Genomic DNA, 25915 nt, shown 5'->3' with positions numbered 1-25915 from the left:
GACGAGCACCCCTGCGGCGGCTCCGCAGCCCCAACGCCGAGGCCGGCATTGCTGCTGCAAGACGACGCGCGGCCCCAGCGCTAGGACACCGCTGAGGGATTCTCTCGGGGGGGGGGGCAGTTGGCGGTGAACTGAATCTTAAAAGCAAATTTGGGCTCGCTGGGGTATTTTTCGGGCGTACTGACCAGCCCCGGCCCCGGGGTCCTGAGGCGGGAGCCGGCGGGGCGGGAGGCGCAGGCACCGACCGCCGCAGCCATCGGGGAGGGGCGGTTGCGCCGCAGCGGCCGCTGTGCCCTCCCCGCCGAGCTCCCGGGGTCCCGTGGGGTGCCGCGAGCCCGGCCGGCGCCAGACCCCGCAGGCAAACGCCTCCCTCGCGGCGCCCGTTCCTCTCGCGGCCGCCGGCCTCGCTCCCGCGCCGCCCGCCGCCGACCCTCCCCGCTTCCCTCCCGCCGGCCGCGAGGCCGCCAACCGCCGCTACCCTCCCGCCCCGCCGCCATTGCCCCGCCCCGCGCGGCGCGCGCGCCTACCGCCGCGGCGCCGCTGCAGCCCCCGCGCGCATATAGGCTCCCCCGCCGCACTCCCCGCGCCGCTGCCGCCGCCTCCAGGCATGGCACAGGGCTCTACCTCACTATGGCAGCAGCAGCGCGGCACAGCACCCTGGACTTCCTGCTCGGCGCCACAGGTAACCGCTGCGGCGGGAAAGAGGAGAGGGAGGGGGGCGCGTCCCTTCTTTCCTTACCAACACCCCCACCTCCCCCCGGCTTGGCGGTGTGTCGCGCCCCGCCTCCCCTCGCCCCTGTCGCCGCCGAGGAAGCGGCAGCCCGCCCGACAGGCCCCACGCAGGCGCCCCTTCCCCTGGGCTTCCCTCTGGCGCGCCCTGCCCGCTCGTGTGGCCCGTGTCTCCCCCTCGGTATCCGCCTTCGCCAGCGGGCAGGTGCCCCCGCGCTCCCCGGGACCGCTGCGCCGCCGCACCCGCCCCGAGCAGGCGGGCGGCCCGCTGCGGCCTCCTGCCCTGAGCCCGCCGTGCAGTGAGGCCGCCCCGCGGTGGGGGCAGCGCGGCTCGGGGCTCGGCGGCGGTGCAGGGACGGGGCGGGGGGGGTGTCGGTGCAGGTGCCCCCGCCCCGGCCGGTGTCCACGGTGGGCTCCGGCCGGCAGTCAGGGCGGTCTTTCCCCGCGGGTGGCAGGGGGAAGCGGGCGGGCGGGAGGTGCTGCGCCGCGGGCCTGGCGGGAGGGAGGGTGGGCCTGGCTGTTTCCGAGCGGCCGGGCTAGGGCTCCCCGCGAAGCCCGCCTCGGTTAGTGCTGCCCGCGCACCGCGGTTCAGGTGGGGCGATGAAACGGGCTCGTAATTCCCGCAGAGCAAGGTGCGAGTACAATGCGTGAGCGTCTTGTCACTTCGGTGCTTTAACCTCGTCGCGAGAGCGCGAAGGAAGTGATTAGTGATGAAACTCGGCTTTGGATGAGCCACCGGCTGTTTCGGAGCTTTACTCCGTAGTTATCTGTAGGGGGCATGTTCGAGCCAGAAAGCGAGGAAACCACCACGTTTCTCAACGGCCGAGATGGGTGCAAAGGCTTAATGGGGGCTGGCGGGGGGGAGCTGCCACGGGCGCCAAAGCGAAGCCGGTGAATGCTGAGCAGGGCCGCCAGCTCGGGCTGGCCTTCCCGCTCCGCGCACCCCCCCCGGGGCAGGCCGTCTCCGGCCGGCGTGCCTCCAGGCGTCTGGCCGCCTGTGTCCGTCCCCCTTTCTTCTTACTTCCCTTTTTGGAGGGAGAGAGGTGTGAAGGAAGTTCCCTGCATCTACAAATGAAATTTATCAATAGCTTGATTTGAGAGAGAGGTTTCTAACCCCAGGGGCTTTGCTTCGTGCTGTCCCTGTCGTAGCATTGCTGCGTTTGCACTTTGGAGAGGCAGGAGCGGAGAAGGGGAAGGTATTAGTGGAGTTGTTCTGAAACAGCGTACTGTAGGATATTCTACAGTGTTTCATGGAAAAAGTCTTCCAGTTTCCATTTTACAGTGAGATTTTTATGATGCAGCTCAGCTACTTTAGTGGTGACCTAGTAGTAAATGAGAGTCCTGCCATTTTCTTTACACCTTGTGCTTGACTGATCTAGCACAAGCAGAATTAGGAAGCTAAACCAGTCTAAAAGCGTGGGGGTTTTTTTCGTGTGGATACTACCCAGCCCCCACAATGACCTCTTTGCCTCTTTAGTTCCCTGAAGTATCATGGATTCAAGGGTTACATCAGTAACTGGCTTCTGCAGAAGAGTCAGAATTGCCAGGGGAAAGAGTAGGACTAGATGTATTGAAAGTAAGCCACAGGTATATTAGCTGCTCTAAGATATAAGAACTACCCCATTAATTAAAAAGTGTGGTAATGACCTTTCGCCTTGCTTGCGGGTAGGTTTTCTATTCCGTTTCCCTTTACTTTCTTCAAAAGTGTTTAGATCTTTCCCTAATCAAGATGGGGATGGGAGGATGTACCAACTGTGGAAGTGTTGCTGTGTAGATCAAAGGAGGGAAGAAGCCTTTTTCCCCTTATGTTTGTTTCGGCACAATAGACATCTTCAGTGAGATGTGAAGAACTTTCTTCCACCCATGAGAGCTCTGAAGTTGGCTTGTACTTATGTGGAGTTTTTCCTCTTATCTAGTGCTTATGACCCAAAGGATAGAGTTGTCTATAGAAGAAAAATTGGTGAATTTATGTTTGTAGTTTGTGTTGAAGGAGTTTAATGCTGAATCATGGATCATCAACTAGTTGAGGTTTTTGCGGTAAGTTACATGGGCAATAGAACTTCTGAATGTTCTGGAATGCCATGAAATGGCACTTAGTAAAATGAGATGTGTGAATTTTGACCACCTGATCTTGTGGTGATAACATGTTATCTCTACATCTCAACTGAAGCTGTTGCATCTTTATGCTTGTATTCTGGAGAATGCAGAATCTGAACTTCCTGGTAAATGCACACTCCTTATTCCTCAAAACATTAGCTGTGTCCTCAGTTTTGGACAAATATGTATTTTGGTAGTATTAATATAGCTGTTAAATTTTACAGCTTGTATGAAGGTAAGACCTGTCTATGAGAGCAAGTTTGTTCAATAGTTTGTTTCATTGCAATGCATCTTGCAATAACTGTACATGGTTATGGTGTCTTTCTTCAAGAATCTGCTTATATATGAGAGTTGTTATATATGGTTGATGAAGTAATTTTAACATGGTTCCCATTTAACCCAGTAGCTATCCATTGTTCTCTTAATCCTGAAGGGAAGAAAGACTACACTGTTATCATCCAGCATCAAGATTGAACGTGACTATAAGGCATGGGATAGTGTTTCGGAGATACTAACATTCTTCTGGGATCTGTTCTTGTATGTGCTCTGTGTGTGGCTTGTCCTCATCCTCGCTCTTTTGAGGTTCTTGGAGTAGAGGAGGGACCCTGTCTTTGGATGTCAGAGAAAGGATCTGGAGGGGACAGCTCTGTGTTAGGAAGGTGGGATTTTGTCATGTGTTAATACTTGTGCAGCTATTAGCTAGCAACTGCTTGTGCTGCAGAATGGTGTAGATTCCGGTGGATCATTCCCGCTGGCTGGCTGACTTGGCACATGCCAAACCCCTTCAATAGCAGCCCTGTTTTCTTCAGGCAGTCCAGTTCTCTTGGGATATTGGACTGTGGTGTATGTCATGTACATTCTTCAGGATTAAAATGTGCGCTCAGCAAGGATCTTGAGAAAGATAAGTGGAATAGTAGGCATTTCTTAGTGTTTATTGTCATCCCTTCTGTAATGTTAATGGTTTTTGGAGGTATTGAGAGATGCTAGCAATGTCAATGAAAACATATTTGTAGGGACTTAAGGGAGAAAACAAGTTCTTTTGTGTTGGTTTGAGATTGGGGCGGGGGGGGGGAGGGGAAGGAGCATAATACTATTTTGGGAATGGGGCTGCATGACATAAATGAAGCCATGTACCTCTACTAAAACCTGTCAAATTTCTTCAAACTTTTCATTTTTTTAATGCACTACAAAATCTACAATTTGAGCAAAAGAAAAAAAGGCCCTTCTGTCTGTTTCCGTAACTATACCTTCTCTAATTATGCATCATCCATCAATTTTTAAAAATAATAATAGGCAGTTAGTTATGTGGGATGAATGTTTTGATAGCTGGATAACACAATCTGACTTTCTGTAATGGTCTCCTCAAGAGCTGATTAAAGTAGCAACTGTAGAGCTTAGTCCTTTGAACAGAAGTATCTTGCTCATCTGTGGCCTGAGATAAGCAGACAGTATAGTGTTCCCTATCCTAAAATAAGAGTGCTTTGACAAACCCCTCATTTATGAAAATGGACGTGGATGGCTCACCTTCTGTAATTGGGGCATTGAAGGCTTTAGTCATGCCTTTCACTTGTGGGCTAATGGCATTTTTGTTAGTCAATCAGAAATGAGGAATTTGAGACTCCTCAAGTTATTTAGTTTAAGGACTTTATTATGAAAGTATGCAGATGCTTGATGCCTTATACCTTTGCAGAATTGAGTTTAGATTACTGTATGTTGTAAATATGCTCATACATGGGAGTGTTTCCATCCATGCATGAATGTGTTGTATAAGCTTAGTTTTCTTGGTTGTTGAATGTTGAAATGATTAATGTTCTTCAAGTTACTGTAATGAGGGATGGGAAGATAGTATGGAGACTCTCTTGAGACATTTTTCCTTGCTTCAGAAAGCTGCTTTGAAAGGGTAAGAACTTGTTGGAAAATTATTTTAAACTGTCTTAAAGTTTGCTGTTTGGTATTGTACAGCTGTGCTAACAGCTGTACTGACAACATTCAGGGCCCGGGCACAGATGAGTGAGCTGGTGGAGGAGAGCAGTGATTTACCTGAGCTGACAGTTACTGAAAGAAATTCTTATGAAACTGGGTGAATTGGCACACAGTGGGACTACCTGCACTACAACCCTATCCAGGCAATGCTTGGGCATTTAAGAAAAAGGATAAGTGGACATGCATGTGTAAAGGGTCTGTTATTCTTCAAATGAATGTTTTCATGGAGATTGAAAGAAGAGGGAATGACCTTTTGTGGGCTGAACCTTCCTCTTTAGGCCCTCTGTCAGTGGCTTTGTTCTTGTCTGCAGGGTCCACTGCTCAATTCTGACCCTGTGTGTAGGGGAAAAATTTGGTGGGAAAATCAGGCCTGTCATCAGTAGGAATTACACGTAAATAAAAATGGCTGTCTACAGTACTTGTCTAAGTGTTGTTGGATGTTGATGAAATATCAAGAGGTATTCTTTACTAATAGATTTTTCCCCACAAAATCTAACGGAGTCATGTGTATTGAATTTGACTTGCAAAAACTATACTTTGGTTAGCATCTTGCTGCATAACTGCACTTATTGGAGATAAAATTGTCTTACAAGCTTTTTCTTTTGGAGGTTTTTCAAGGGGAGGTGCTAGCTGTTTTACAGGTTAATTAAAAATGCATAAAATGTCTCAGCTGAAGCATCCATTGCAGTGTAAGAAAGTGCCATTAACTCCACTGGCAATCCCATATCTTAGACTTTTGGCACACTTCTAAGCAGACAAGAATGCTGTCAGGTGACGCTTTAGTATACAGTCAAGGGTGTAAAGACTTAAATAACCTCACATCCTTTTTCTTCTTTACAGCTGTTTAATAATACTGCATGATATACTTCAGTGTTTGACATCCTTAAAAGTATAACTAACTGCTCATACATGTGTCCTGAAAGAATCTTGATTATAAGATGTTCCAAGTTACTCTAGTAAATGTCCTTTCAGTATTGAAGTTTTTACTTAGGCTATTGAATTGTTAAATATTTGACTTGCATGCAGTTAAGCTAATATTTTGATTCTTGTCTTTGTTTTTATTGGAAGTCTTAATGCTCTTCATAGAGCAGGACCAAAATTTCATGTGCTTGTTCTTTGCTGTGCTTATCTAAACTTTTGGTGGGGAGAAAGAGTTGACAGGCTTTTAGTTCTTCATCCCTTTCAAGCCTTGTCATTGAGTTTCCTTACTTTAAGGACTAATTAGAAAAATGCCTTTCTGAGGGGACAATCTCACAGAAACAGGAGTGTTCAAGAAAACTAAATGATGAGGAGGGCTGCTGTATTGGCTTTTCCTCTCTACCATCTCTGAAACATCTACCCAAGTTTCTAACTGTGAAAAAGTGAAAACTCCATGAGTTCAGCAGCTCGTGTGTTGAGCTGTATCCTGCTGTAGTAAAGACAATTTGGAATTGGTGCTGGTTTGGTTTAATAAGCAGATAATCAGCAGTTCTAGCTGTTGAGTCATGGTTCATCCTGTACTAAGTGTGGAAATACCAGAGAGAGCAGGAAGATGTGACTGGCACCAGCATCTTAGTGTCTCTTGTAGAGTTTTTCCACTCGTAAGTCAGAATCTTATGTATGAAGGAGAAAGGCTTAAACTAATACTAAATACTTGGCAGTTTCTAAGATTACAAATGAAAAACTCATCAATAAAACCTTCAAGTGATTGGCTATAGAGTTATTTTAAAATTAATATTCTCTGTAATGGGTGTTCTTGTTGCCTAATACAATAGAGATGCTAGGGCTTTATTTTTTCTTGTGAGGCAGATTCTGCTTCTATGAAGGGAGCTGGCTGCAGTTAGCAGTAAAAACACATTAAGTGTATTTGAACATACTGTGGGGAGAATAGTATCTCTGAGCCTTGTAGCTCAATTTGACTGGTTCTGTCAAGTATTGGGTTGTCTGAAGTGCTGAAACATCTGATTACAGTGATAACATGGATGATATGCTTATCTGTTTTCTTTACCATATTGATTTATGGTATGTTACCGAAATCTGACTGCTTGACTATGATCTGTAGACCATGTAAATAAAGACTAAACAGGACTTGAGTAAGTGCCTCTGGAGCTTGTGACTCTTATCAACCTTACTAAAGGTGTGTTTGCAGCTAGCTTGCAGCTGCAAACACAGGAATGGGTCTGTTTTAATTGTGTTCCCTTAGCAGCCTCTGTGAGTGGTGTTCGCTCAGCCTGTGCTCTTGGCTGGGCTGTTCTGAGCAGAGCCCTGCAGGTCTCCACAGTCTAGTTCTGACAGGCCTGGACCAAGAACTGGCCTGCTGTGTGTCACCACACAAATGAGGCTTGTCAGGAGGTGTTAATACATGAATTCATAGCTTTCCATTTTTAGTAGTAAGGACTGCTGTGAACTCATTCCCTGCTTTTGTTGGTTTACAGTTTTGAAGATTAAAATGCTCTATGAATGGAACTCTGAAAATATTATCTGATTCTTCAGCATGATGTCAAGTTTTCATGTCTGAGCAAGCAATGTTGAGGGAACTGTCACCTGGAAAGGTGAAGATTAATGAAATGGGAGATGATTGGCATGAGGGTCTGGTTTGAGGCTGTGGAATGAATTTCTGCAGGAAATAGACTGCTTTTGACACATTAGCATTTCCTGTTTCAGGTACACTTCTCTGTTCATGCCTTTTTAATACTAAAATCCTTGGGAGGAGAGAAAAGTACATATGACAAGTACTAATCATTTTGCTTAATACATTTCTAGAAGATGGTCAGGTACCAGGTGATGAAAGTGGCTTGAGAGATGTAAATGAACAGGAGAGCTGGTATTTGGGCATGCTGAAGTTCTGTTACAATGTATGCTGTCACTGCTTTTTTGGATGGAAGTGCTGCTGATATTTCAACAGGTGATGATTTTTAAAATGTGAACAGTCTTCACATACCAGTTGATGGACTTCAGTTTATGCATTACTGAGAGAGACAAATGAAGTTAGTGGAGCTGAGGCATTGAAACATTTGTTGATATTAAGGCTCAAGCTACAAATTATATAAATTAAGTTTTCCGAGTGCATAAATACTCTGTGTAAAGGTCGTATGCCAAAACTTATGTATGAGAACGTTGGTTTGCAAATGCCTTTGGCTTACCTCTTTGCTTACTGCTCAGTTCTGGTAATCTGTTGGGATGAAGTGTTGCAAGAAGTTTAATGAAATGCTGTCTTTCAGTAGCAAAACTAACCTTGACAAAGCAGCAAGTCTGAAAGAGTCTGTTGTGAGACATATATGTTTAAAAGGTAAAAGATACTGTTTGTGGGTTGTCCACAAGAGTGTGACAGATATTTCAGGTGTCTGTCTCTGAGCAAATATTGCTTCTGTGTTAAAGAACAGTGAATTTGTATGAAGTGGAAAAACCTCTAAGAATGTTACAGGGTGAAGTAGCAATCAGGGAAAGGAAAGAAGTTAAAAGTTTTTTTTTTTTTCTTAACTAAACTTTTGTGTGATTATTAAACAGCAATGTGACTTATAGGCCTCCACAAGTAACAGTGACTGGCATTCTATAAATAGTTTTTCTCCCAGAGTTACTGGACAGTGGCAGGACTTCTGGTGAGCTGTTGTGCACTGTTCCAGAAGACAGCATTTTAAAAGTTGTTAACCATAACAGGATGTCACATCATAACTAGCTGTAATTAGATCCCAAGTATAGGAAAACTACTTCTAAAGCATGTATCTTAAAAAATACAGAAAGAAATAATTTGTAAATGTCAAAGTGAATGGGAGAGACTTTTTAGACATTCTTTAACTCTGCATGTGATTACTGTGACCTGGTAGTTCTTTGTTGCTTTTATCCTCTTTCTGACTTTGTTTTTGAAGGGGTACTACTTAAATAGTTTCTCCTTCAGAGTTGTCCTGGCTGTTAGAATTTGGCATGCTTGGTGTCTTAAACTTATTTGGGGTCTCCCTACCTAACTGAAAAACATTAATAGCCAGGTGCAAATGGTCCCTCAAGTGCTTCCAGCGGCAATGAGAGGATTCTTGAAGTCTTGCGAAAACTATCAAGGAAAAACTCCTCTATAGGTCACTGTGGTGTGTTCTTTTTAAACTTTGCTAGTGTGTTGTGTTCAATCATCAGGAGTGAGCCTTTGGGTGTTGATGAATCCACAAGCAGGAACCCTGTATTTGTGCAGTAAACAAGCCAGGAGAAGTGTGCTTGACTCTGCAAGTAACTCCTCAGTCATATCAAATGGTAATCAAATATTTATGCAAATAAAATCAAGGTAGAATCTAGATGGTGATCCTTTGCCTTCATTCTTTCAAGTAGTTTCAGATTTGGGCATGCTGCAAGTATTTCATCCTTGATTTTGCTAGGTTTTCTGTAGTCAGCCACTGTTACAGTGAAAGGTTTATTTTCCTGTCTCTGGGTGTTTTATTAATGATGCTCATAATGGAGCTCTCCTGTAGCCTAATGGCTGTGTTTGGATTGCTTATCTCTTTGCACTGGTACAGATTTTCAGAGAGGCTTCTGTGGACAATGCATCCTGGCTCCTACAGGTATCTCTGCAGGGCCATGGCATAATGCAGAGGCCATGTATACCAGCTGTCCTCCTCAACTCTGTCTTCTGTTGCTTGTCTAATGAGTGGGTAGAGATTCTGGGTGGCAGAGTTTTGGAGATGACTACATGTAATAATATATTTTAGTAAAAGTTTAATAAAACTGAGCTGCCTCACTTAAGTGATCTGTTTTAAGCCTTTGAGTCAGTCTGTATGACTCAAAATAATCTGTACACAAGTGTGTGGCTGTATGTGTAACCATCATCCAGATAGATGACGGTTAGATCCAGATAGACTTATGTCTTCAACTGGTCAGTAGGATTTATCTTTCCTGAGTGCTCTTAATGCAAAATGCCTTCAGTAAAGCTCTGATCTTCTCCTAGAATTCAAGAATATATTAATTGGGAAGTTAGTCTGTAGGCTGACAGTGGAAAAATGTGGCCCCTGGTTCTAAAATTCATGAATAAGCACTGTCATGTTAACAGCTAATCTAAAGTTAGTCTTCAAGTGTGAAGCTCTAAATGGGTAGTGAATGTTTTCTTCTGGTTCTTTTAATATGTATGTTGCAGTCATGGGTCTCCATTTGTGCTTGAAGAGACTTGCTAGTCTACTTATCTTCATATGTGCTATGTGCTTGCTTTATTCAAGCAAGAAAATTATTTGTTTAGGTAACGCATTGGCTTAGTGACTAGCTTTACATCTAAAGCATGAGAGCATAGTTTTATTTTGATGTTTCACTTTGCAGTTTGGCTCACCTGAAGGGTTGCTGTCCTGGTAAGGGGAGGAGAGTAAAACAGAAGTGTTTTGTGCAACTGGTACAATCTGTGGTGGTTTTTTTGGTCTGTTCATTCTGCCCCTTTACTCTGATCTTCTCTGCTGTATTCTTTTCCTAAGTTGCATGCCTCTGCTCTATTCCAAAAGCATTGAAAAGCATAGTCATTAACACCAAACTGCAATAGATGAAGAATGGCCAATGCTGTCAGGTATGTGGCATGCACTTAAGGAATGATAAAAAAGTAGTTGTATACTTGAATCCTTTTTATACTAATAGTTCTCAGTTTCTGCTGTAGGTTCGATGTGCAGCAAAGGTCATGTTAGAGTACGAAAAACTCCTTGTTACAAGGATTCTTATCTCTAAGAAGGCATTTGTACAAGAGATCTTACATGATGAGAAATAAAACTGCCCAACCTTGTTAGCATTCTCTACTTATTTAAATGGGTGTTTGACTAAATTCATGGGAGACTGATATAGAGTGGGGATGCTGTGATATAGTCCAGTAAACCTTATGTTCTGTTCTCACTGATTCAATTAAACTCCATGTTGTGGTGTTTTGTGATTGAATGTACTGAAATAATAAAATCTTGTAACTGCATTATCTGTTCTTGTAGCAGAAGTTCACTATTTAACCTTTTCAAAAAGAAGTTTTTGTCTTAGACTAGATGGAAATGGAATATTGGCTTTTAAATGCTGCCAATAAGTGCCATATCATTTGTACTCCAATGTCAAACCTGCTGTTTTCCTGTGGTGAATTTCAAATAAGATACCTTACAAAATTGACCTTACAGTTAAGATTGGCTGTTTTGTGTAACACTGTTTCAGATTAGTCTTACGTGCTTGATCCTGTGATTAGGGAATCTTACCCTGCTTTTGTGAAAGAACTGAAAAAGAAAAACCTCTCTTTATCAGGGCTCAAAGGAAGATGTGGGAAAAGGTGATATTATGTTACTGACCTTTAAATAACATAAAGTAAACAGACTGCATCTTTGGGAGTTACGTTTTTGTTTCTATATACACATGCACTTTGCACTGCTTGCAGAAGTTCAAGCACAGCCATTCGTGTTTACTGTCCGTGCAGTCACTTTTGGCTGAATTTTTGCTTAGCAGTTTAAGTATTAACATGCTGTTTGTGTACCCTTCACTTGAATTTTTATTTTTGTGTAGGAAGGGCTAGGGAAAAGTGACTGTGTAGCTTTATTCTTTGTCCAAGTCTCCACCATTAATATAAAGATTTAAGGTATTTATTCCATAAAGATAATACATGACTGTATGAGCATCTTAAGAAACATGTTTGTGTGCTAGTGCTGTCTGAAAACCCCTATGTGTTTTGTGTTACTTTGGTCACTGTTACTGCTAAAGTTTATAGTAGTGTTTCTGAAACTACAAGAAAGTTCAGCTTTTTAAAGGTGGTCTTAGAAAAGCTATTTCAACTTTACTTTTTTTCCCTTTGCATTCCTTTGTCTGAAGCTGTGCTTCCACAGACCTCCTTCAGGTGAGTGGTGGAGGGAAGACAAGTCAACTTTGGGAGATTCTTACATGTGGGGAACATGAGGGAAGAAGGTAGGTGTAGATTGTGGAAGGTATGTGGTACTCTACCCAGGACCAGGTTCCTTGTAGAGGTGACCCTGCAATGATTTTCAGTGCATCTGAGTGAAGAATTTGAGACCGAAAGACAATCGGTATCACTCCTGTCTTCAAAAGGGTAAGAAGAAAGATCCAGGGAACTATAGGCTAGTCAACTTTATCTTGATACCTGGGAGAGTGATGGAGTAAGTCTTGGAAACTATTTCCAAACCTGTTGAGGACTAGGAAGTGTTTGGGTGTAGTTGACATGCATGATCTCCCGTTTGTAAATCCCTGACCCACCTGATAGCATTCTGTGGTCAAAAGACTGGCTTGATGGAGGAGGGAAGAGTAGTGGTTGCTTTTTATCTAGACTTTAGCAGCGCTTTCCACAGTGTTTCCAATAACATCTTAATGGACAAAGTGCTGAAGTACAGGATAGAGAAATCCACAATGAGGTGTATTGAAAACTGAACTGCTGAGCCCAAAAGGTTGTGATCAGCAACAAAAAGTCCACCTGGAGGCTAGTCAGTGGTAGTGTATCAAGGAGGGGTAGATAGCGGGGCCAATGCACTTTAATGTCTTCATTAATGACTTGGATGTTGGGACAGAGTGCATCTTCAGCAAGCTTGCAGATGACACAAAACTGGAAGCAGTGATTGCTTACGTGTACACATTCCTGGCCTGCAGGAACCCAATGAAGTTCAACCAAATGCCCAGTCTTATACCTGGGAAGAATGACCCCATACACAGGTAAAGGCTAGGAACAGCTTAGCTTTAAACATAGTGATCCTTCCCCTCAATTCAGCACTGGTGAGTCATATCTGGAGTGCTGGATCCAGTGCTGGGCTCCCCAAGACAAAAATGGGTTGGTCCTACTGGAGTAGGCCCAATGTAGGGCTGTGAGCATGATTAAAGGACTGGAGCATCTGTCACGCAAGGAGAGGTTGGATGAGCTGGGACTGCTCAGCCTGGAGTAGAGAAGGCTCAGGGGGTTCTTAACCATGTAGGATAATCTAGGTTGGAACAGATCCTTAAGATCAAGCCTGACTGTTAACCTAACACTACCAAGTCCACCACTAAACCATGTCCCTAAATGACATATCAGATATATATATAGTATAAATATTTGAGAGGAGTAGAGAAGGCAGAACTGGACTTGCCTCAGTGGTGCTCTGTGTGACAGGATAAGAGGCATTGGGCACAAATTGAAACACATGAAACTTGATCTGAAGAAGATAATTTTCCATGTGAAGGGTGGTTGAATGCTGCAACAGGTTACCCACAGAGGTAGTGGAGTCTCAGTCTGCCAAGACAGGGCCACAAGCAGTCAGCTTTTTCTTAAGCAGCCTGCTCTGAGCAGGGGGTTGGATGAGACAATCTCCAGAGGACCCTTCCAGCCTCTGCTGTTCTGTGGTAGCTATCTGACATGGCTGTGCTAGAGGGTTGTACACAGAATTGATTTTATGTGGGAAAATCAGACCTCAGGTGAACTACAGGCTTGCTCAGGGTATGGTCACATTATTGCACTAAGCACTTTTCCACACTTCCCTCTCACTCCTTTTTATGTCAGCACTAGCTCTTAAAATACACGTGAGTTGGTGGTGTGAGAAGTATCCAAAGCCCTCTGTGCTCATGTGCCAGGCTTGACTGGGGTGGTGGGGGGAGGGAGGGTAAAGAAAGTGCTCTGGTTGGTGACAGTGCAGTTTTAGCTTGGCATCGGTTAATGCAGAAAAAAAACGTGGAGTTCAGTCCCTAGTTGGTTGGATGCTTTGGGGAAAAGGTGGTTGGTAGTCACCCACAGGTGGAATGTGTGTGGGGAGGGAAGAGGCAGGTTGCATTAACTTGTGAAGAACATTGAAAGAGGAGAGGTGATTATTGCAAAAGTAACATAGAGTATTTAGATGGGTATAAGGGGAAAAACTATTATGGTCTCAGAAACGTGGCAAATGCTGCATTAAAGACTTCCAGTGTCTGGCAAAGAGGCTTGTGACCTCATGTGGGTGTGTTTTGTGTGTATTCCTCTTGGCAGTCTGAACTGATAAAAAGGTGGTGGTGGTGCAGGGGAAGAATGGAGGTTGAATTCGTTAATACTTTGAGAGCTCATTTTGACTCATGATTGTTTTACCCATAATTTCCAGAAGGACACTTGGATGCAATGGGAGACTTATATTGACTGGGTGTGCTGGCAAGTTCATGCACTTGCTGTTGTGGCACAGTATACAGATTTACCTGTATTCACTATGTAGCTGGAAGTCCTCAGAGTAGGAGTGTGGGGGACAAATTATGTGGAAACTCTTTAGGAAAAAGCAGCCTTCTGCTCTTAACCTTCTCTGATACAGAATACTGACATTCAGTAAATGTACAGGGAAACTTGATGATCTGTTTTCTCATGCATGGGTGAATAGTAAATTACTATTTCCACCTGTTACCCCTTTTTAAGCCTTGTGCCATTCATGATTTGCTGAGTTTATAAGTCAACGTGATGAGGTTGGCTGTCACAGGTGTAAATTGATTGAAAGGAATAATTTTAGTGTAGAAATAATTTTAGTGTAGACTTCTGCTTCCTGCTGTTCTGCTTTTGCAGAGCTGACAAGGACAAAACAAAGGATTCTTTCTGTGTGTGGAGGTTCTGACAGGAGAATTCCAAACTTAATACCCAGGAGGTATATACTACTGAGTGTAGCTAAATCCAGTTGTTTTTCATTTGCACCTATTAACATGTCAGGCAAAAGCTAGTGTCTTTGTCCTGGGGAGTAGTGAAAGCAGGGGTTTTAGGGTGTGCTTGGAAGGGGGGTCCTTTCATTCTTGTGAGCTGTGAGTTTATTTTGTAGTGGTGGTTGAAGGAGGAGGACCAGTTTAGGTAAGCTGTCATTCTGAACTCTTAGTTGAGCCTATGATATTTCTGTGGAACATCCTTAGGATAGTCTGTTTCAAACACTAGAGTGCTCTGCACTCATTTTCCATGCAGGCAAATGCTTTTAAGCAGGACAAAAGGAGGATAATTCTTAAGTTTTCAAGCTTTAAGATGATTGCCATGTAGGAGTTGATGACTAAAGGATAACCAGTTACCTGCAAATTATTATGTACTGCTGTATGCTTTCATGTATGGGAGAGAAGGGGAGCTAGTAGGATGAGGCTGTTGGCTTTCCATAAACTGTGGTGACTTTTGTCTCCTTCCTTTATTATTATTATTTCTCTATTTGTTTTGGTGCCTAAAGGAGATCTGTGACATGTGAAATGGAAACATGGTGAGGGACTGTTGATCAGGGAGTATAGTGACAGGACAAGGGGTAATGGGCTCAAGCAGAAGGAGGGTCGATTTAGATGAGATGTTAGAAAGAAATTCTTTACTGTTAGAGTGGTGAGGCACTGGAACAGGCTGCCCAGAGAAGCTGTGGATGCCCCCTTCCTGGCAGTGTTCAAGGCCAGGTTGGATGGGGCTTTGGGCAATGTGGTCTAGTGGAGGGTGTCCCTGCCTGCAGCAGGGGGGTTGGAACTAGATGATCTTTGAGGTCCCTTCCAACCCTAACCTGAGGGTCCCTTTCAACCTAACCCCTGAACTGAAACAATCTGCCAGTTGTTCAGGTTGCTGTTTATTAGCATATTCTGCATTTTAACTCCTAATGTACACTAACTTTTTAATGTATTCTTAATGAAGCACTTGATTTTTTTCACCTTTCTGTATTGAAAGTGTAGCTATTGAGGGGGGGTAATACATTGGAGATGCAGAAGCTTACAGAAGTACTTTGTGTGCTATAGTTTTGGTTGTGTTATGTTCTTGCTTGCTACAGGAAATGATTAAAAATCAGAGTAAGAAAAATTTGAAGTCAGAAATGAGGATGAATATTTTCAAATGAGTCAATTTGTTCCCATAGCTTACTAAGATTTTGTCAATCCTCTGGTATGAGGAGGTCTTAAACCAGACTCTCTCTAAAAGTGTTCTGGCTCAATAGCAGATTACTGAGCTCAGTGTTGGGAGTATCTGGGTGAAACTCGCCAGTGTTACGCATGAGGCCAGAGTAGATGCTTACAGTAACTGAACTGTGCTTGTGTTCAGATGACTGTCAAACAATGGCTTCTTCACTGCTAAAATTTCAGAGGAATGTCTGCAATGCTGCAAATAATCTCATTAAGGGTGCTGGGATTTCAGAACTGTCTGGCTTACCTGGGCATTAACTCTCTTGAGAGATATGTATCTTAAAACTTATGCACAGTGTTTTTGTTTCTGTTCTCTAGAGTTGAAACTCTGGGCCTTTTTATGCCTTCTGGCAAATAATTATAAAATACTTACAACAGTATTTCATGCTTGGTAACCAGAGTTTGTTTCCTTTGTTCCTGAATAACAAAAAAATTAATGACTATTTGAATTAACATGTTGATGTAGATTCAAGGTGTTCCTACTCTTCTAATCACCATTGTCCTTTTTGCTTATCAATGCTTGGTACAGCATATCTGAGCTTGGAGTAAGGTGGTGGCAAGTAGATTTGGGTGAGAGATCCTGAGATAGCTGAAACTTCCTGATGCCTTCAAGCAACCACTGATGCCTCAAACATTTTGAAAAGGAGTCTCCCAACTTTGGAGAATTAATTAGCCCTCCAAGGCAAATCTTGTGTGGTATAACCAAAAGGAGACCTCATGAAAGAGCATGTTGTTGTTGTTTTAATTTCCTAAAGTTAATCGCATAATAGGAAGAACTCAGTCAAGCTTGTGCTTGGCTGGTTTGCAAAGAAGTGTTGCTGAATGATGAACAGCTTGTGAGGGATTAGTATGTTCATAGAGCAGAAAAATATCTGATGATTTGTCCTGCAGTCTCTGCCAAGACACACCTAGCAGGAATCCTTGAAGCTGTTGAAAGCAGATGGGCTAAATGTGGTATGAGCACTTCAGTTTTTCTAGAGTCTGTTCTCCATCTTACTACTTCACTATCTTGCAGGAGCTGCAGAAGTGAAGTGGTCTGGGGATTAGTTACGTACTAGTTCAGTTTGGGTTTCACACTAATTTGCTGAGCTAGGAGAGTATGGTATACATTATTAAACTGAATTCTTGTTTAATATTCTGGTGGTGACATAAGAAATAAGTAAGGGAAGAAAGTGAGCGTGGGCTTTGTAAAAGATGAGGCAGAAGGTAGTGGGGCAAGGAAACAAATCTTAAGCAAGAAGAGGGGACTGCATGTCTGCAGCGACAAAAATTCTTTGTGAATGTGCTGACTTTGGAGCAGCTGCTCCTGTCCCCAAAAAGAGTGCTAATGTGTACAAGAAGCTGCAGGTTTAAAGTGAGTAGTGCAAAGTTCCCTTCCCAGTGCAAAGCTGCAGAGACTGGAATGAGTTTAAGAACTATGGCCGCACTTCTTTAATGCTTTTGATGTCCAAAAAACATGGTGGCTTGATTGTTGGTCCACTTAGTACTACTGTAACCATGGTTACTGGGCAGATAAACTGTGCTCTGAGCTTTAATTATTGCCTGTGCCATGATTATCTGCCTGATGCTAGATAAGTATAAAGATCTACCTGGTACAAACAATGCAGATTTTGACAGAAGGGCACAGAAGGAAAAAAATTTCATAGTGATAGTGGACTGTGTGGGGTGTTTCCTCAGTAGCACTATTGATGCTTTTTACCCTCAATAACTTAGGAGTCAGCAATTAAATCATTTGCTCTTGTCCAACAGAACTTTAGTTCTATTTCCCCATAATTTGCAACATGGGGAATTAATGAGTGAGTCAGAAGGTGAAAAGTAAATATTTATTAAGATCAAATAATATGAGCAATAAGAAGCAAGGCCTTTCTATTAAATATCTTTGGCAAGATATTGAGGAATTGGCTTGCTCCTCTTGTCTTGTGAAGAAAATTAAAGTAAATGCTTTAACTATTATTTCTGTGTGGTTAAAATATGAAGGGATAATTGAGTCCAGGCTTTACAGATGGGCAAACATATGTTTCAAGTAATCAGGTTTTCAGCTTTGTCTGCTGTGGAGTTGTGTAGAGATGATAGATGACCTGAATTTTTTTTATTTACTTAGTACAGATTTTTTTGTTAATTTGTTTGAAGCATGTACAAATCAGTAACATCCTGGAAACTATCACTGATGTCTGCAGGCTACACTTACTGGTTTCCAAGGTATGTGTGTTTGGGGGGAGTGAACAAAAATAACTACCTTGGGAATAACTCTTGGGGCAGGGAGGACAGTGTGTCAGTACTGAAGCATTCGGTTATAAACTGTGCCTTCATAACATAGTTGTGCCAGGTGATTTCTCTGGTAAAGTTTAAATCCTGGTTGCATTATTGACATACTGCATGACTGTAGTGGCTTAGTTTTGTGTTTGTGAAGCAAAAATGATGATACTTGCCCACTAGGACAGCCTGTAAACTAACATTTTGTACGTCTCCTCATGGACACTGATGTGACAGCCTTTCTAGTTTAGTTCCTGTTCTGGTAAGTGGAGCTTTACCAGCATTTTCCACTAACTTGCCTTATCAATTTCCAAATCAACTGACAAAACTTGCAACTTGTTTTTGGAACACTTATCTGAATAGAGCATCTAAAATAGTTGTAATGAAGATTAGTTTTGTTATGTTTTTTAAATGTGTACAGCAAACTTGAGGCTTCTAAAGCACATTCTGACTGAAGAAATAACTTTATGGAGAAATAATCAGCTTGCTTTTGAAGATAATTACCAGAGTAACTTAGTTATTTCCAAGTGAATTTTTGTGTGGTGTTCTGAATTGAGAGGTCTTTTCCATAGCATCATGAAGATTTCAATTGGAGGCCTGATCTGTCTTAGATGTTAGAAAAAGGATGTTTCTGTAGGGCAGAGTGGATAGGGTAGTTCTCCCTGTCTAGTTTTTCAATGCATTTGAAAAAAATCTAAAGCTGTAAGACAGGGAAACTACTAAGTTTCTTGTCAGTGCTGTGGTTTCTTTCTGGGATTGTTGTTTGTCTGTTTTTGTGATTTAAAAAGTAATTACAGGAGTAAGGACTTGCTTGCATTGTGATAGCTTAGGTGACCAAAAGTGGCCATAGTAAGTACTCTTACTACATCCATTGCAGATGAACACTTTTGCTCAGGGGTAAAGACTGATTTAAAAGAAAATTGTTTGGATCCCCATGCAACTGAGGAATATCTCTGGGGATGGAGCAGTAGAGGGGAGAAGGTACATGAAAGCTGTTGTTCAGATGGAACTCAAAGTATTCCAGGCTGCCAGCAAAAACTGTTTAGCCTCAAAAAAAAAAAGAAACTGATTTGAGTGGAAAATCCTTACTGATTATTTTTTCTCCCTTAATCTTGCAGCTGATTGCAATGCTGTTCTTAAAGCTCTACAGCCCATTTTTCAGGAGCAGGGAATGACAGAAACAGTTCATAACTGGGAAGACCATGGCTACTTAGCAACCTACATTAAAAAAAATGGCAGGTGAGTGGATTTTCTTTTCCTTTCTATAGATTATGTACCCACTGTCCTCCCTTATGAATATTTCTTTCTTCCTGTATTGGATTTCCTGGGGTGCAGGCAGGGCAAACTGTTCTTTTAACAGCCTTGTGTGCAAAGCAACTAAAATAAAGCAGAATACTGTTGATACTCTTGTGTATGTCCTCTTGCAGTTGGGATATCAGAACAGTTGAATTGGTCAATCTGGGCTGTATCGATGCAGTAACATTGCATGGTGTCTTGATCTTGGGGCCAGTCCTTCCAGATGCAGGACAGACAGCTTGAGTCAGTTTACGTATTTGTAATTTTTCTGACAATTGAATCTCTGTTCAAATCTAACCTTAGCATGTGAATGATGAAAGCTTTGTCTTGTATGTGCTTTTAAACGCTTCATTATATGCTTCAAATTCTCAAGCAACTACTGAAGTAACAGCATGACAAATGTGGTTGGTGTCATTAGTGACACTCACATAAGCAGCATCTACTGGGATAAACTGGTAAGCAAAACCACATTCACTTTACTTCCTGAAGCTGCTTTACAGTGTCAGGGTTAGTTAATTACTGCATATATTTATCTAGCCTATTTATGAGTAACTACCATAATTATTGCATTAATTTGTTATTCAGTTGCTTGTTCTTGAAATCTACTGTGGCAGTTGCTGCTTTTGTTCTTTTCAAAATCTCTACTTCAGTGTTCTTCAGGATTGGAGTTAAGCTAAGTAAGTTTTAATTTGTTGACTTGCTTCTCCTCCTGGGTGTCCTGTTAAGCAGCTCATTTGACCATGCTCTTAACATATGAGAACTGCTTAAGGATTTTCATGCTTTCTCTGAGAGAGCAAACAAATATGTCTAGAAGGAAAATGACCTCCTAGGTGAGTGTGCCTGCTGGAATGTGTGTGTTAACTATGTGTGAACATACTCTTATGTGCAGCTCTACATCTATGTATTTTATATATAAAAAAGTAGTGTAGACAAACTATACTGGTACACTTAGGGCCTGACTTAGTCCAATGTTTTCATCTTTACCAATCATGCTCCATGAAGCTCTTAGTATATTTCAGTCAGCTTTACAAATGTGACACTGGCTTCTTCTGATCAAAAATATTTTTGATACTTGATGTGCTTAGAAAAATGTGTTAGTCTTCTCTTGTACAGTCTTTCTTATTATGTCTTTAGTTACTTGTACTTTTATAGTCTTCCTGAACAATTTTATCAAGATTCCAGTTCTGGATAACCCTTGGTTTTTGAGGTCAGTGAAAAGATAGGCAAGTTGGTAACTTACTGGTCTGGTGCTATCCTTCCTCTGTATTGTATTAAGCTTGTATTTAGTTCCCCTAAAAAGATAATATCAAGGATACACAAACTCTGAACAATTAGAATGTAAAATATCTAAAAGTAAGAAGGACTTAAAAGATTTAAAGGTTGTCTGTCTTTGATTGCATGGCCTCATTTTGCATTCCTGTGTTTCTTTGAGTCTGAAAGTGGCATGAGATGTGAATTCTCAAACAGGCTTTCCCCTTTGCAATGTCATCTGATCATTCCTCTTAAGACAGCCCCTTCTAAAGGAGCAATTTCCAGAGTTAAATTACCTGTCTTTTGATGTGTTCCAGGAACTCTTTAGAGAATAGTCTTCTGTTGTATAACTTTTCCAGGAGATTACTGAACTGATGTCTAGAAGTCTCTCTGAGTGAGGTCCTTATAAAACTCACAGTTTTGAAGTAACTAACCTGATTGCTCTTACTACATTGTCAACTGAAAATACCTGTTGCTGCAAATTCCACTGTCTTCCTCAAGAGCTAGAGTATAATACTCAGAATCTTTGAAGGGGGAAAAGAGGATGTAAAATTTGACCTTGCTATGTAGGAGAGGTGGGGAGGAAGTCATGGGAAAGACAAACCTGTGCAGTGGTGTACAGTGCACTCATGGTAACAGAAGAAAGGTGGTCAAGTTGCTAGTTTCCATAGTAAACTAGAGCCCCTGTGGGGGTGGGGGGATATCCTTGTTGCTCTGAGTATAAGCTTGGGGATTCAATATATTAGAGAACTGTAAATCTACCTCCAGTCATTTTTTGATTTTTTTTCCACACTGTCCTCAAGCAGATAGTGTGGGGGGGATGACTAGAGAACAGGATGCTGTTTCCTGAAAGTTGTGTAATAAATGAGCTACAGCAATTGCTGAGCATTCATGCCGACTTCTAAAGGGGTTCTTTCCTGTGTGTGTTACTGTTGTTGAGCTTGTACTTTGCAGCAACATGACACTCTGAATAACTCAGCTTTTCACTATGCTGCTAAATACAACTTAAGCTTTTGTACCAGAGGATAGTTCACAGTATTCTTACTGCTGTGGGATGATTAAGATGGGGAGGTGGGCCTAGTGACCTCCCCTCAAGGAAAGAAGGGAGGATCTGTTGTGTTGGATCTTTGTTCTGTATCTGTATATTGGGATGGAAGGGACCTCGAAGATCATCTATTTCCAACCCCCCTGCCATGGGCAGGGACACCCTCCACTAGAACAGGTTGCCCAAAGCCCAATTCAACCTGCCTTTGAACACTTCCAGGGAGGGGGCATCCACAGCTTCTGGGCAACCTGTTCCAGTGCCTCACCAACCTCACAAGAAACAATTTTTTCCTTAAACCTAATCTGAATCTACCTTCAGTTTAAAGCCATTACCCCTTGTTCTACCACTCCATGCCCTTGTAAACAGGCCCTCTCCATCTTTCCTGTAGGCCCCCTTTGGGTACTAGAAGGCCACAGTTAGACCTCCCCAGAGCCTTCTTTTCTTCAGGCTCAACAACCCCAACTCAGCCTGTCTTCACAGAGGTGCTGCAGCCCTCTGATCATCTTCGTGGCCCTCCTCTGGACTCGCTCCAACAGCTCTATGTCCTCCTTGTGTTGGTGGCCCCAGAGCTGGACACAGTATTCCAGGTGGAGTCTCAGGAGAGCAGAGGGGTGGAATCACCTCCCTTGACCTCCTGGTCATGCTATTTTTGATGCAGCCTGGGATACAGTTGGCTTCTGGGCTGCCAGCGCACACTGCTGGCTCATGTTGAGCTCTTCTCATCAGCCAACACCCCCAAGTCCTCCTTAGGGCTGTTCTCCCTCCAATATCCACCCAGCCTGTATTTGTGCTTGGGGTTGCCCTGACCCATGTGCAGGACCTTGCACTTGGCCTTGTTGAACTTCATGTGGTTTGCACGGGCCCACCTCTCAAGCCTGTCAGGATCCCTCTGGATGGCATCCCTTCCCTCCAGTGTGTCGATGGCGCCACACAGCTTGGTGTCGTCAGCAGACTTGCTGATACCTCTGGCCCCTGTTTACTGTGCTAAGCAAAAGAGCTGGGGAGTGAGGACAAACACTGACATCTATACTGCTGCAGAATTCTGGCTTGTTTCCTGGATTTCTGTAGGGCTACACCAATAGCTGGAGGGGTCTTAGGTTGGTTTGTTCCAGAGTCCTCTCCAAAAAGGCAGTGTGGGTGAGGCTGTGCAATTTGGGCTTCTTTTGCTGTAACACAGTTCTATCAAGTAATTGACTAGCCTTGCTTTACTTAAATGTAACCCGTATGCCATGCTCCAGGGCATGCTATGCATATAATCAGCTTGATTATGTGAAATACTTCCTGGTGGCTGCAGCTGAGCCCTTATGCCACTTCACATGCTTTGATATGGCACTTGGTTGGTTGAGGGAGAGACTTCCCTGTCTTTGGGCGACAGGGAGAGCTGGGGCAAAGCGGTGTAAGCATGGATGTGGCTTGCCTGTTCTCAGGGAAGTTCAGCTCTTTGAGCCCTCCAGGCTGAGTGCAACCAGTTTAGTCAAGTATCTGTTCTCATCTGTTTAATAGCATCATATGCTAGACTACTGCGGTTCATCTTTTCAGCTCACAGAAATATGAGAGAGAATACTGAGTTTCAGAAAAAAATGTGGACTTAAAGATTCCGTAAATACTGCGGTGTCCAGGATAAACATGAATGGGCTTTCTACTCCTGCAGCACCACTTTTGCCTTTCCTGACTTGCATAGGCTGATTGACTTGCTCTGTCAGTCTCCATTTGACATGTTGTTTTTTAGTGGTAAGGTGTAGAAGTCTCCCCTTCTTCTGTAAATATGTAAGTGCTGCAACTTTGCCTTTCCTTATTTCCCCATGTATACTTTGCTACAGTCTGCATTGCTAATCCAACCATGAATGGGCTCCCCAACAGAGATGTGTGTGATCAATATGGTCAAGACTTTTTGACAGTTTAACTTGGTTTTAATATCAAATTACTTTTGTCAGCTTAATGATAAATTGTGTACAAGTGTTGTCAGTTCAAAATTACATTTGCTAATGAAGACTCTTAATCCTTATGAAATAAGTTCTCAAAAGTTCTATATAATACAGATCTGGAAATAGTTGAGTTTCTAAGAGGAGCTATCCAGGAGAGCATCCTAAATGTAATAAGGAATTGCATTTTTGTGATACAGCCTCAAAACTGAAGAATGAAGAACAAGAGTGCATGGAAGAGCTGCATATTAAGAGCAGACTGTTCAATTTGCAAGTGGCTATGTTTTTCCTGGTGCAGTGTTAAATGTAAATTAATAAAGAATCATTATTGCTTTCTTTTGATATATTCATTGCTGTCTGAATACCAGTGCATGCTGTATGTATCTTCCCTGGAAATTACTCACTTTAGCTAGACAGCTTATTGTCTGTAGTGGTGTCAGTTACTTCTCTGTACTTTGCCAGCCCCATTAAACACCAAATTGGGGAACAGTAGCATGTACTGGAGAACTTTCTGTGAGTTTTGGGGCCTCAGCAGTTTTGTTTTCTTGAGTTTTCAGATTGCTTAAAAAACCTGCATACACTTTTTAAGACAGCCTTAAACAGCATATTTCTGTTAATGTCAGCTGATGTAGTTTCAGTTAACTGAAACTACTAAGGGTGTGAACACTTAAAACCCAATAGACTGGACAATTAAAACCCTTGCAAAACAGAAACAAACATTTCATGAGTGGTAAAAATGAACTGGTGAATATACAGAGTATTTGATACTAACTGCGTTTTATTACTAGCAATTTTATGTCTATTTGAGACCTAAAATATTGTAAGATTTTTATGCTAACTAAAAAAAGTAGCTGACACAACTAGGAAGAAATTAGCCAGGGCATGCAGACTTTCCTCTTCATTTCCAGAAGTACAGTTTTGCAGGGAAGGAAGTAGCTTGTAGTAAAAAGCAGAAGAAAAAAAAATTGTGATGGAGAGTAGGTATGCCATGAGTAGTTTCCTGTAAGGATGGCTGGGTGTTACTGGGCAGAAATGTTCCCTAGGATGAAAGATAAATGAGTTGGTGCTGTTTGCAAGTGTGCACATACACCTTTTTGACCAGCCAAAGGTGACTGAGCCATTGCAAGACAAAGATGTGTAGCTGATCTAACAAGCTGGATACTAATCCCAGGAAAAAAAATCTTTGAGATCAGATAGTAACACGTTGCTAAACAGTGTCTACGATCCAAAGTCTGCAGAGATAATGCCCATAGCCTGCAGGGGTGCTACAGACTGAATTGCGGGCCCTGCTGTTGACAAAAATTTGTCTCTCATAAAGATACCACGTGAACAGCCCCGTGGAGGGCTATGGTTGTTAAACGAATTGGAGCTGATTGGGGGATTAAACCATGCTTTCCTGCTGTCATTACCAAAGCAACAGATCCCCACTCTGCTCTGTCTGAAGTAAGAAAGCAGAAGTCACATGTGGCAACTCTAACTGGTTCATTTACTTTGTGATTTACGCTGACAAAGGACCTAATTGAGGGAAGTTCAGTTGAAAACATTTACTAATGGGGTTGTCAAGGCATGGCCCTAGAGCTGGGCTGGAAATAGCTCAGCTGGGCCACTCAAGACCCTATCTATAGTGGTGGGAATGGACACATGTCTCTGGGCTTTGCCAGCCCCCTTGCCCAAAGGCTGGTTGGGGAACAGTAGCACATGCAGGAGAGGAGCTCTATATCTGAGTTTTGGGGCTCCAACGGTCTTGTTTTCCTGAACTGTGTGTTCTCAAATCCCTTCCAGAATGTTTTCAGGGTCACCATAAGCTGCATGCTTTTACTGAAGTGTTACTCTAGCTTAGACCGGACAGTTGAAAAGTTAGGATTGTGAAATCTTTATCTCATTTAAAGTATATGGTATTTTGTATGGAGTCATAGGGTCCGGTATATCTTAAGAGATTTTAAAAGTTATTAAATCTAGGGTAAGGAGAAAATCATTAAAGCTACTAATTGAAATTGTTGAGTATCTTTTCAACTAATGCTATATTTTAATAGCATCACTGCTTGTGAGCAAGTACTTTGTTGTATACTGTGTACAGCTAACAGTTTTTCTTGACCTTTATGCATCCGTGTACCTCTTGTTACGTACCACCTGAAAGTTCTTTAAAAATCTCCAAAACCTGAAACTTAGTCACTGATAGTAGAAGACTGCTTTAGAAAAGCTTTGACTTCCCCTGTACACACATCCATTTTTAGTTTCTGTTCTAGTCTGAATTCTTGTTTAGAGAAATGTAGTTCTCTGGGATTTGACTTCACTGTTCACAGCAGCGCAAGATTTACTGAACTGAAGTTGGTTTGTATGTCACTGAGGAGATGATGATGAATATGTTAACACCATGAAGGGAAAAGTATTTTTAGTTTTTTCTTTTCTGTGTTAGTCTGTGGATAACCATTCTATATGCTTAGTCAGCCTATTTTAAAGGAGCAGGATGAACATTCCTCAGCTCTTTGTTTCAGGCTAAACCATTGTAGTTTATTCATGGAGTTATCCAGACTGCAAAAAAATAGGTTGAAGA

At 42.6% G+C, this 25915-nt stretch overlaps 1 protein-coding gene across 1 annotated transcript in view; it reads left to right on the top strand.

Annotated features, from left to right (window-relative positions):
- Positions 1–553: 553 nt before the first annotated feature.
- SMS (spermine synthase) overlaps positions 554–25915 on the top strand; it is a 56159-nt gene continuing 30797 nt past the window's right edge. The window contains exons 1-2 of the mRNA XM_075775240.1: positions 554–682; positions 18966–19086. Of these exons, the coding sequence (XP_075631355.1) occupies positions 631–682; positions 18966–19086 (173 nt within the window). The 5' untranslated portion in view covers positions 554–630. The remainder of the gene's footprint in view (positions 683–18965; positions 19087–25915) is intronic.

This window comes from Balearica regulorum, chromosome 1, assembly GCF_011004875.1.
Source record: "Balearica regulorum gibbericeps isolate bBalReg1 chromosome 1, bBalReg1.pri, whole genome shotgun sequence".
NCBI lineage: Eukaryota > Metazoa > Chordata > Aves > Gruiformes > Gruidae > Balearica > Balearica regulorum.
This window is presented reverse-complemented; position numbering and strand designations above follow the sequence as displayed.